Source organism: Herpailurus yagouaroundi, unplaced genomic scaffold (assembly GCF_014898765.1).
Source record: "Herpailurus yagouaroundi ecotype Mexico unplaced genomic scaffold, PumYag 142, whole genome shotgun sequence".
Classification (NCBI taxonomy): Eukaryota; Metazoa; Chordata; class Mammalia; order Carnivora; family Felidae; genus Herpailurus; species Herpailurus yagouaroundi.
In genome coordinates, this window is record NW_024412397.1 from 27,424,022 (window position 1) to 27,436,798 (window position 12,777).

At 42.9% G+C, this 12,777-nt stretch overlaps 1 protein-coding gene across 1 annotated transcript in view; it reads left to right on the plus strand.

Annotated features, from left to right (window-relative positions):
• SKOR2 (SKI family transcriptional corepressor 2) overlaps window positions 1–12,777 on the plus strand; it is a 44,344-nt gene that overhangs the window by 3,859 nt on the left and 27,708 nt on the right. The window contains exons 3-5 of the mRNA XM_040478488.1: window positions 24–1,548; window positions 2,582–2,645; window positions 3,041–3,115. Coding sequence (XP_040334422.1) covers window positions 24–1,548; window positions 2,582–2,645; window positions 3,041–3,115 — 1,664 coding nt within the window. The remainder of the gene's footprint in view (window positions 1–23; window positions 1,549–2,581; window positions 2,646–3,040; window positions 3,116–12,777) is intronic.

The following is a 12,777-nucleotide window of genomic DNA, read 5'->3' on the forward strand; positions in this document are numbered from 1 at the left end:
GCCGGCGGCGGCTGCGTGACCAGCGTTGGCGCCGGCGCGGGCGCGGGCGCGGCGGCTGGCGCCAAAGGCCCGCGCAGCTACCCGGTCATCCCGGTGCCCAGCAAGGGCTCGTTCGGGGGCGTGCTGCAGAAGTTTCCCGGCTGCGGGGGGCTCTTCCCGCATCCTTACACCTTTCCGGCCGCAGCCGCCGCTTTCGGCTTGTGCCATAAGAAGGAGGACGCGGGCGCTGCGGCCGAGGCCCTGGGGGGCGCGGGCAGCGCGGGCGCGGCGCCCAAGGCCGGCCTGTCCGGCCTCTTCTGGCCCGCGGGCCGCAAGGACGCCTTCTACCCGCCCTTCTGCATGTTCTGGCCTCCGCGGACCCCAGGCGGGCTTCCCGTGCCCACCTACCTGCAGCCCCCGCCCCAGCCGCCCTCGGCTCTCGGCTGCGCGCTTGGAGAAAGCCCCGCCTTGCTGCGCCAGGCCTTCCTGGACCTGGCCGAGCCCGGCGGCGCCGGTGGGAGCGCTGATGCCGCTCCCCCGCCAGGTCAGCCCCCTCCGGTCGTGGCCAACGGCCCGGGCTCCGGCCCTCCGCCTCCGGCTGGGGGCGCGGGTGCTCGCGACACTCTCTTCGAGTCGCCCCCGGGCGGCAGCGGCGGGGACTGCAGCGCGGGCTCCACGCCTCCAGCCGACCCCGGCGCGGTGTCCGGTGCAGGGGCCGCGGCCGCCGGCGCGGGCCCCGCGGGAGCCCGAGTGCCCGCACCCCACCATCCCCACCTCCTGGAGGGGCGTAAGGCCGGCGGAGGCAGCTACCACCATTCGAGCGCCTTCCGGCCGGTGGGCGGCAAGGACGACGCGGAGAGCCTGGCCAAGCTGCACGGGGCGTCAGCGGGAGCGCCACACTCGGCCCAAGCGCATCACCACCATCACCATCACCACCCGCACCACCACCACCATCATCACCCCCCGCAGCCGCCGTCACCGTTGCTGCTCCTGCCCCCGCAGCCCGACGAGCCGGGTTCTGAGCGCCACCACCCGGCCCCGCCGCCGCCCCCGCCCCCGCCGCCCCCGCTGGCCTTGCAGCCGCACCACCGAGGCCTTCTGTCCCCCGGGGGCACCAGCTGCAGCTACCCCAGCGAGGACAGCTCCGAGGACGAGGAGGACGAGGAAGAAGAGCAGGAGGTGGACGTGGAGGGCCACAAACCCCCCGAGGGCGAAGAAGAGGAGGAAGAAGGTCGAGACCCCGACGACGACGAGGAGGAAGACGAGGAGACGGGGATCCTGCTAGGGGACCCCTTAGTCGGGGGCGGCCGCTACCTCCAGGGCCGAGGGCTGTCAGAGAAGGCGAGCAGCCGGGACCGCGCACCGGCCGCGGCGGGCGCTTTCCCACTCGCCCTGAACTCCTCCAGGCTGCTGCAGGAGGACGGGAAACTGGGCGACCCCAGCGGCTCAGACCTGCCCCCGCCCCCTCCCCCGCCTCTGGCCTCCCAGAAAGCTGGCGGCGGCGGTGGCAGCAGCCCGGGCAGCCCGGTCCACCATCCATCACTGGAGGAGCAGCCCTCCTACAAAGATGTAAATATCCCCTTTAGGCTCCTTCAAGCTAATTATTATTATTTAAATGCACCTTTAGGCTGAATCAGTTACATATGCGCAGGAAAGATGAATCACCAGATTTCCCCACAGAAATGAAATATTCAGTGTGTTTGAGAGGGCTTCTTTTCTGCCAATGGTCCTCCATAAAAATGTGGTTTCTGGTCTTGTACAAAGCCTTTCAAAGGCTTTGGGGCCTCGATTCCTTCCTACATTTGAGTTGGCTGCTTATAGAAGTTGGAAAAGACCCTTTAATTGACCAACTCTAATCCACCAATCTCCTTTGTTCCCCCCCCCCCCCGCCCACCCCAGCGGAGCATAATTGTTCCCCCCCAAAGCAGTGAGACCACAAAAACTGGAGCAGTCTGAATAATGCTGTTCCCTTTCTTCTCAATAGTTCAGCGCCTCCCCCAACCGTGACCCAAAAAAGATGGAAAACTCATTGACTTCAAAAGTTAAATTCAGTTTCGTTTGAACTGCTTTAGTCAAGGTTTGAACCTCAGAGCTCTCTAGCCAAAATGGACACATCTGTAAAATATTGTGCCCAGTAAAACAAAAGACAGGCTCTCCAGCAAGACCAGCTTCTCCCAAACCAGTCTCCACAGACATGCAAGTGGTGCTGGTACCCCCCCAAAAACCAAAGTTACATTTAAATGGCTCTGCATTCAGTGTTCACTCGAGTGTGCACAGAAAACACGCGCAAGGACTTCAGAGTGAAGTGCATCTGTCCTAATGTCATGTAGGTTTGACAAATAACATGGTATGTTTATTTACAGAACATATCATAGGTGTGTATTTAATTAACATATTACTTCTTAAAGGACAGTACAGGTATGTGTGGGGGTACATGCATGTTTAAGTACCACGACTATTCAGAGAAGATCATCATCAAAAAATGATGTCTCCTGAGGCTCCATGGAGTCACTTTTATTGATGCTTCTTCCTGCTGACTGTTGACATTAGCATATGGTTTGATCCAGGCATTGATTTGTGTATCTAATTCTTCTCCACACAGAATCAGAAAACTAAGGAAAATAACCAAGTTATTTTACCTACAAAGGATGACAGCAACTTTTCAGGTAAAATAAAAACAAACCACCAGTTTTTCTTTACTGCATTTAATCGTTTGTGTGAGACTTACACACCCAGTATCTCCCCCCCCCCCGCCCGCCCCCACCATTCTGGGGGTTTTCACCCATTGAATTTTATGCTGTGTGTGTGTGTGTGTGTGTGTGTGTGTGTGTGTAAGGTGTGCATTTTAAAAGGCAACACTTTTCAGTTTTTGCCTTAGTTTCCAAGCAATGGTGATTCCCCAAATAACAATGCTGTTGCCCCCAATCTCAACATAACTCTTGGCCATCAGCACTCAAGAAACCTACACAAATACATAAACACATGTTAAAATTCTTGGATGTCTTTGTTTGCCACTTGTCAGTGTGATCACTTGTAGATTTTGTGTTTTGTTTGATTCTAGATAAGAACAAGGATCATAGCTTTTTCATCACAGACTCTGATGCTTCCGGAGGAGATTTTTGGAGAGAAAGATCAGGTATGCTGGGGACAAATAGATAGGAATGAAGAGTCAGATGCCAGAGAGAGGGGCTGAAATTCATAATCAAAAGATTGAATATTTAGTACAAGGGTAAAGATAAAACACACACACACACACACACACACACACACACACAATTCCTAGTAGATATAACTAAGAAAAACACAAATGGGAAAGCAGTGACATTAATAGCAATAAGATTATTAATTGCTGGGCATATTTCAGAAGAAAATTCAGAAATATATCAGGTTACACAATGAAACAGGCTGGAAAAGCATAAAATGACAATAATTGAAATGTTCTCTTAGAAACCTTCCATTAAAAAGGATCACAGCTTATTGCTTTTAATATCTGTCAGAAAGACATTAAAGGTGTTTTATGACATCTATGCCAACATTTATATTATCTCCATGATAATGATCTCTACACAAAATGTATAATACATTTACAAAAATTACATTATACAAATTAAATGAAACCACCTTTTACTGATTGCTAAATGTCTCCAAGGGGTTTGGGGAAGACGTGATTAGAAGTTTTGATACTAAGTTGTCTATTGCAGTGTCTTAAGGAGAGGGTTTTGTTTCTTGGGAAAAAGGAATCTAATTTTCCATTTATGTAATGCAAACTGCCTTGGCTTTGACTATTCACGGTTAATTGACTGTCAAACGAGGTTGTTATCCTGCGGCAATGTCTGCAAATTTGCCTGTCAAATGAGACAGAGAGAGCCAGCTAGGAAGTGAGGGAGAGGGAGAAAGAGTGGTTTGGGGAGCAGAAATAAAGAAAATAGGATCTTAAAGGAATCTTATATAACAGCAAAGTACAATGAAAAAGGTCTCCGAACCTTTGTTTTTATTTTCTCTTAGAGGAACTCCTCAATATTTTAAATAGCGACAGGCAAATACTTGTTTTAATGAAAAGCACAGCTTTCTATATCATGGGAAGAAAGCTTTCTATATCATCGGATATTTCCAAATTATTTCATGAATATATTCCATAAATATTGATCAACCTCCAAGTTTGGTTGACAGCGCTAAGGAGTTACTAAGAATTGTCTTGTGGTATGTCATCGGTTAGTGGCCACATGAAGTCTACATGCAATACACAATGTTGGCTTTTTGTGCAAGCTGGTTTTACCTGTTTGTTAACATGTTTAAAATATTTTTTATTATCATCACTTCAATAATTGAGGCCTTATGCCTTTTCATAAAATTACCTTCCACAAATTTACTTTTAAGTGTCTATATGATACTGTTGTTAAATGTGGATTTGGTTTGTTTTTTTTTTCCTGTTATAGTCTATAGTGTACTGTGTAAAGTCACAAAAGCAATGATCTTTGCCCAGAAACGACCACCTTCCTAGTATGATACTTCACAAAATTGAGGCCTGAAATGAAAAGGATTGCTACCAAGGAATTTCTAATGGGTTTGCACACACACCCAAGAAAAGGTTTCTAATTCTATTCGATTGATTCTGTAATATCTAGCCATTTCCCAGACATTTCTAGATACTCGATTGCTTTTGTTTGTTTGATATGTATAGAAATTAATAGCCACTGGAAACAACACATTCATGAATATGAAAAAACAATTCTAGAAACATTCCTCAGCCCCAGATCAAATGCTATTTAGCGGCTCTGTAAGAGCTAAAAATAGATTTAAAAGTAGCCCAATTTCTCCCATGCCTGGAAACCGCAGATGGGAGTCTGTATGTATTCTGGTGAATGCAAATTAACTCGGGCTGTTTCAGCAGCCAAAGTGGATGGAGACCTGTGCTAGGTCTGTGCTGTACCAGCAATGAGCTCTTAAAGAATTCTCATACCCCTGTACCAAAATATGGCAAGCTCAGGGAGTTCAAAAGCTGTGTCACATTCCGGTGGCACCATCAATAACTTACTCTGAGAAGGGGGGTTTTATTTAGTTTTACTTTATTTTACATATGACCTCATTTTGTGAGGAGGCCCCGTGAAGCTCAAAGTCCAATGAATAAGAAGAGTTTCGTGTAGCAGTGACGGTGTGTTTTTAAATAATTATAATTCACTCAGAGGCAGGATGTAGACTCCATCCTTGGTTTACTAATGTTAAAACAGGTTTTAACTTAGTGTTGCCTGTTAGAATTAGTACTCTGTCCTTTACGTGCATTAATTTGAAAGTTGTTTTTAATTGCTTGGATTCAGAAGTTTTTATTTCGGAGTTGGCTGTTGGTGATATTAAAGCTCAAAACTATAGGGTCCATGTATTTAGTATAAAATAACACATTTAGGGAATAATTCGTGCCAGACCTTACCCTTCATTTAGCTAAACCATAAATCATCATAAGGCTGCTTGTGCTAAACTCTTACTCTATTTGGGTGCAAATTTTGAAGGAAATACAAATTTTGTAAATATTCTATAAAATATGTAAAATGTGTGTAGCTTTTCAAGAGGCAGCAATGATTTGAACAAAACTATGAGGTAGTTTGATGTTTGCATTGTTAAATTTAGAGGAGATTCCATAGATTTAATGAGAAAACCCGAATTACCCAAACTGGAATAATTTCTTTTTAGGAATTTTAATTTCCTACGTTGCACTTAATAGCTGGTATTCATATTTTTTATAAAATTTTCAAGTTAACATTTGACAAAATGTGCATACCCACGAGAAATCCAAAGGTATTAGAACATACTGATTTCTTCACAGAGTTGTGTTCTCTTCATGTATATTAATAGTCTCCGTAGATCTGTTAAAAACTGAATTTCTCCATCTTCCTCCGATTTGGATGGCTGGGCCGGTTCCATTTGAAAATACGTTCCTCCTATTCTTGAGAGTGGTTTGGTTCCCTCATGCTTAGTAAGTTCAGTAAACCCTGAAAAGCCATCAGAACCCCAAGGATGGTAGCCAGAACGGATAAAAACCACAGAATCCACTCTTGTTTGATATTCAGACAGAAATACAAACGCCAAAGGAAATAGGTGAAAGTATAGTCAGGATCAGTGTTCACATAAAAATTCCACAGTGCCCGGAGCTCAGGGTAGTACAGTCAATAGTTATGTTGGTAATAATATCTAGTCATACTACTGATATATTACTAGTCCCTTCCTCACAATAATTAATTTGATACAGATTCCCAGAGAAACTTGCTCTACATTGATTTTCCATATTACAATTTTATTCTCACATTATTCAGAGGAGTCTGTAGGTAGTATGTTATATTTATTATATTATTATTATTCTGTATTGAATGGGAGATAGGTAGGACATGGGAGGGATGCAAAATATCATTGAAATGAACCAATGTTCCAGTGAAGAATTTTATTTTGTTAAAGTTATCTTGGAATCTTGGGTCACAAGAACTTCATCCTTATGGTTGCTTTGCTGAGCATGTGGAGATGATGTTTTAAACCCTGAAGATGTTAAGGCGTTACATCTCCTTGGGTTGTTTTGGGACTTAACTTGGTGGATCTTCAGCTATCCTGTCTTGCAGGGAAGATTATTAGCTCATGGTCTTTGTGTTGAAATGCACATTTGAGAAAATCCTAAGTGGGCATCCAGTTGTCCTACGTTTGTTTTGGTATTAACGTATTTACTTATGGTCAGACTCCAAGAATCCCTTCGTTTAGCAAAGTGTCAAAACTCTGGAAGAGCCAATGAGATGATGAAGGCCTGTGATTAACTGCTTTGGAGTGACAGCAGTAGAAAGCTTTACCCAGTACACCCTGACTGGTACTGGAGATATTTCTTCCCGTGGAACAACTGTTAACTTCCACATCTACCCCTCTAACCACTGTTGATTTTCATTGCTTATTTCCTCGATTATGCCACAAATATTTTCAAATGCCTACTGTGTGCTAGATACTTTGCTAGGCTCTGGGGATTCGGAGATGGAATCCATACCAGTCTGTGCCCTCAAGTTGCTTCCAATCAAGAGGAAGGGATAGGTAAACTGTAAAGCATATGAATACCGTCAGCGGTCTGCATCACATACCGTCGGATAAGGTGTATGGAGCCAGGTGTTCCGTTAGCCAGTGTTTAATTCAATCGTTATCATTGGAAACTACCGGTATTTTATTTCAGCACGTACGCAGTAGAACATAGAAGAATAAAATGTCTCTTCAAACTACCGAATAAGTCAGGATGCGATTTTTGATTTTGATGTGAATTTTTCACTCCTGTGGCAATTACGAATGTAGTTTATCAAGAGATTTCTGCGTCCTTTCTCAAAACAAGTAAGGAGATAGCCATATCTTTAAAATCTGGATACTTGCTTCAACTGTTCCCCGATACAAATTCAGTTTAGCAACCTACTTAGTTCCAGTTTATTTTTTTAGGTTATCACTTTAATTAAATGCAGCTTTCCTTCAACCTTTCAGCCTTATTAGTAACTGGTTCTTTTTAGGAATTTTAAAGATGGCATCTTTAAGTGATTTTTTAAAGAACCTCCCTGCTAATGATCTTTAAGCTTACACACAGCAGATCTTGTACTTCTATGTAATTCGAAGGACCAAACATGAAGTTTTTAAGCAGCCAAAATTCCTCGGAAGCCTTTTATCCATAGGTATCTTTTAAATTAGACCCATGGCTTAAAGCCCAGCAATATAGTTTAGGGGGTTGGTAGTTTGGTCAAAATATCACCTACTGAAAAATATAAATGACAGCATTTTGCTTGCAATCCCAGAGTGAGGTTTTGCATATCCGTTTTGAATAACTTTAGTGAAGTTAAGTGATTTGAAATTGAATGCAGTGGGGCAAGCTGGTGAGACAGCTCAAAGCTATGGCAGGTCAAGGAAATCACGCAAGTAGAGTCATCCCTGATTTCAATACATTTCATTGTGGAAACGCCGGCACCATTGGAGTCTGAGCGTGGCTGCATCTTGTTATATGTATAGGAGTTTTAAAATCAATTTGATTTTCACTGGTATGATTCTCTAGTGTACTTAATATGCTATGGACAGATTTCTGAGAATAGTAAGAAGCAGTTACACTTCTCATGAATATATAGCGAATGAGGCACTCTGATTTATTATTCCATTCAATCTTAGAACATGCTTATGATTTAAAAAAAAAAAAAAAAAAAAAGGAAAAGAAGAAGAGGACGTATTCTAAAATCCACAACCGGTAGATCTGAGTTTTAATTCTCTCACTAGGTGACTTTAGGTAAACACTTTAACTGCTTTGTGCCTCGGTTTATCCACCTGTAAAATTTGACAAAACCTCCCACCTCTAAATTACTGCTGCAATTTTTACAAACAATGAATTCTGGGATCTTTCAATGTATGTATTCAAAATTAAATTATTCCCGTATTTCAGCTGTCAGTTTCTTTTTATTTCTAAAAAATGTCCCTTCTTATGAATGATTTTTTTTAAATTTCTATGAAATTTAAGAGATAAAGGAAGACAGTGAAAAATTCTCCAGAAAACAAATAGCATTAATTGAAAGCACAAGTTCTAAAACTCCAGAGAATTCTAAGTGAACTCAAGATATACTAATTCGAGAAGCAGTGTGTATGCAAACTCACAATACATTCTGATCATGCAGTATAAAGTTTGCTGTAACTCTTAGTTTGCTGTAATTTCCCCTGTATTAATCTTGCCTTTACTCCTTCTCTTTTTTTTCTTTCACTAATGGAGTTAATATTTAGTTAGTTCATTCTGTAGCACACCCTCTCCAGTGGTATTGACTTTGTTCTCTCTTCTGTTCTGTGACCTCACTAAAGTGCCACACGTCACAGGGGAAGAATTAAATGTAGAATTTAACACCAAGAAATTAGCAGAAGTCCGTGTACTACTGACCGAGGAGAAAATTATTTAACCTTGTTTTCTGTGTAATTGAGTTTTTAATGCCCTAATGCAAAGTGTTCTACTTTTTTTTTTTCCAACGTTTATTTATTTTTGGGATAGAGAGAGACAGAGCATGAACGGGGGAGGGGCAGAGAGAGAGGGAGACACAGAATCGGAAACAGGCTCCAGGCTCTGAGCCATCAGCCCAGAGCCTGATGCGGGGCTCGAACTCACGGACCACGAGATCGTGACCTGGCTGAAGTCGGACGCTTAACCGACTGCGCCACCCAGGCGCCCCTAATGCAAAGTGTTCTTAAAAACTTCTCTAAACCATATGTTGTGCTACCTTTTGGTAATTATTAAAGGTACTACGTATGTTCGCTTATGTCAACTGTCTTTGACCCCATCCGAATTGTACCTCTAAGACAAGTTGTTAGAGAAAGAGAAAATAAAAAATCCCTGGAAATCTAAATCAAAACCAGGTTATAAAGCTAAGGTTAATTATTACAATTCAGAGTTAAACATGTATAAATGGAGTCTGTTCAACAGAAGTCTAGGCCCTGGGCTGAGGCTGTCGGGAGGCAGAGAGCAGACCGTCCGTCAGGCCGGCCCCATGGGTGTGAGAATACAGTGCAACTATAATCTGCAGTCACTACTTCTCTTCCAAGGTCTGCTCCTTGAGACCCCTACCCGACAACTATAGAAGCATCTGGGCATTTGACTGAAATCTTCACTCTTTATCCAGACGTTAAAAGGCACGTGTGTCTTATGTTGAGGCACAGCCACAAACCAAAATAGTTTCGACCACATTCATCCTTGAGTGTGCAATTAAATAACATTCTTTCTTTCCATAATGGAAGCATTTTCTCCAAATGTTTTTCATCAAGTGTTGTCAACAGTCCCAAAGGAACAGAGAGGCCCTTTTAGCGATAAGCAACTTGCCAGCCCCTGGGGCTGCTTTGTGGGGCAGAGCCTCCGAATGCTGGTTGCAGGCTCCAGGGAGTTTAACACTGAGGGGAGAATGAAAAGAGAGAGAATATATTTCCGTAGAAGGGATGTGAATGTCAGCGTTTTCACTCTTCATCCAAAGGTCAGGCATTTCATTTTGTACCCTGTATGTACACACATTTGTACATATTTGTACAAAATATTTGAATGATCTTGTTTTTTGGATTCAAGTTTAGCTTGAGAAGAGTAATTACCTATTTAATCAGCTTTTTGTCCTATCATCCCGTGACCACCAACAGAACAAGTCATCTGACCTACTCGTTTGACTCCTAAAATTAAATGAGTTCTAAAAATGTAAGGTATTTTGGCTCTTGGAGATCATGGAAGACTTTTACATTAATATTTTCATGCCCCGGTTAAAACTCAGTGCTATGGTTTTAGCTCCGCAAGAAATTTTCAAAATGTCAGATAGGAACAAAAATTGAAATATTGCAAACTTCCCCAGTAAACTGAAAATATAGACTACGTCTTCAGATAGCCAAATGGATCAACATGTGCTTTTTCATTCATAGGAATGAGTTAGTGCTTAAAATGATGATGATTGAGGATTTAAAGTGACATTACTTTGTATTTCTTTCACAAACCAGATTGAATTAAATTAAGAGGAAACGGTGTTTGCGGGATGTATTTCACCCTCCTGAAGGTAGAGGTGATGGGGTTACCTGTTGGGTAGGGTCTCTCTCCCCTCAGCAAGCAGATTTTCTAGCTGGGGAAGACCAGACTTGCAGAGTTGAAACCCCAGGACGTCAGGTGGCAGAGTGAAGACAATAGGGACTTGGAACTTCAGCCCTTGGATCAGCAGCGTTTGCAGAGGTCGGGAAAGGCGTTACGGAAGAGTAGGGACTTGGGTGGCATTATCATTGTGGGTGGATGGGCAGGGACACCTGAAGCAAGAGTGAAAACATAAGGCAAAGCCAGCCAACATGAGGAATAAGGGCCCGATTAGAGTAAAAGGTTTGTGCTTACTGACAGAGAAAGCTTGGCTGAGCTGAGTGGGAGAACCTGGAGGTGACGGGGGAGGAACTGAGAGTGGATTGTGCAATGTAGACATCAGGAGCCATGGCACGGTTCTTGAGCAGAGGTGTGCCATGATATTTAAGAGAAAGTAATTACCCTTGTGCCGTGAAAGGAGGTGCTATGAATGGAACTTTCACCTGGAATGTGGGTCCGCCTGGTGCCGGAGGACCCTGGAGAGACCACGGGAGCAGGAACCAAATAGCCCCAGGCTCTCTGGGCTTCACTGCCCTCAGGGATGTAGTTTCCCTGATGTGGCTCTATGTTGCCCCTCCCCTCCAGGGCAGGCAGGATTCATGGGCAGCGAGGCAGGTCACAGCAAACTGGCTCCTGGAACATGTACTTGTGGAATCCTGGTGTAGACATGTCCCTGAGCAGCAGCTTCTGGTCACATCAGTTCACTGGATGCATTTTATATCTTGATTATCCATTACTCTCCAACTTTAAGCCACCTGACTGTTTTCTTTTACAGTCTGATTTAAGATATATTTTAGGCCTGGCCTCCAAGAAAGATGTTCCTTCCATATTATAATTTTCCTTCCTATAACTCCAAAGGAAAATTAAGGTCTCCCTCTGCCTTTTTGTAACTTTTTTTTTTTTAGGGGGAAATACGGTGGGAAGGAAAGTAAACATTTTAATTTTTGGATGTCTCCAAACCTATTCATTAATTTTGGAAAAGTAAAATGCATCTAACCTAATGGAATATTTATAAAAATCGGAAGCTTATTGTCAACTAAATCTCATTTATTTAATCTAGTATTAGACTGCCTTTTTTTTTTTTTAAACCAGATGGAAAACATTAGCAGTAATAGTGAACAAACATATCCAGGCTCCCAGAGGTCATTTTTAACCACCATTAACAATCTGGTTTTACAGATTAGTAATATACAAAAGGCAACGGTCCAGTAAAAGATACACAAAAGGCAGCTGAAACGTCTGTGCTCTTTATTTACCTAACATTTAACCATTTAAAAAAAAAAAAAAAACTTTATAAGTGAGACATTTGAATCATCCAAGCTCCAAATTGGCAGGTTTTACCGAGAAGTTGTAGCAAAGCATCTATCTGAAATAGACCCCCATGTAAAGTATTAATAAAACCTGCAAAAAGCTAATGAAAAGAAAAGCTTATTATTAATATTATCACATTTGTTTGTTGTTGACGTGCTTTCTATTTGCTAGCCATTTGTTTAATGGTTTCACTCCTATGTAAACCTCCAAATTGTGAAGTTGCAAGACCTGCATTTTTACATATCCCATTGTAATTTTTCAATTAATTATCTCACTGAAATGTAATGCAAGATAAACGGGCCACACAATACACTAATGAATCAAAAAGGTCTGTAGTGTGGTAAGGACATGACTTCTAGAGTTGCCTGTTCAGACACGAACAATCTCCATTAAACCATGCTCCCTAGTAGTTGGGACAGTGGCAAGATGGTGAAATGTCACTCTGCCCTGCAGATGGATACAGAGGGACGGGCGTGCTTGTTTCTTCTCTTGTTCAGACTCAACATTGTATGTGAGTGTGAAACAGCTATGCATTTGACTGATTGAGACTGGAGGAGACAGAGGTAACACTGCATGCAATATGCATTTTGTTTCATTTCAAAATACCATTACTCTTGGTTTCTATATTTATGATTTCTCATCAGCCTTCATGTTACTCTTCTTTTAGATAGTAGTATTTTGCAGGAATTAGATTAAGGTGCATGTTTAAAATGCTTCACAGATATTTTCATTATTTTGTATGAAGAAAGCGAAGGTCTTTAAAAAAATTTTTTTTAGATTTATTTATTTTGGAGACAGAAACAGAGCACGAGTTGGGGAGGGGCAGAGAGAGAGAGAGAGAGGGACACAGAGTTGGAAGCAGGCTCCAGGCT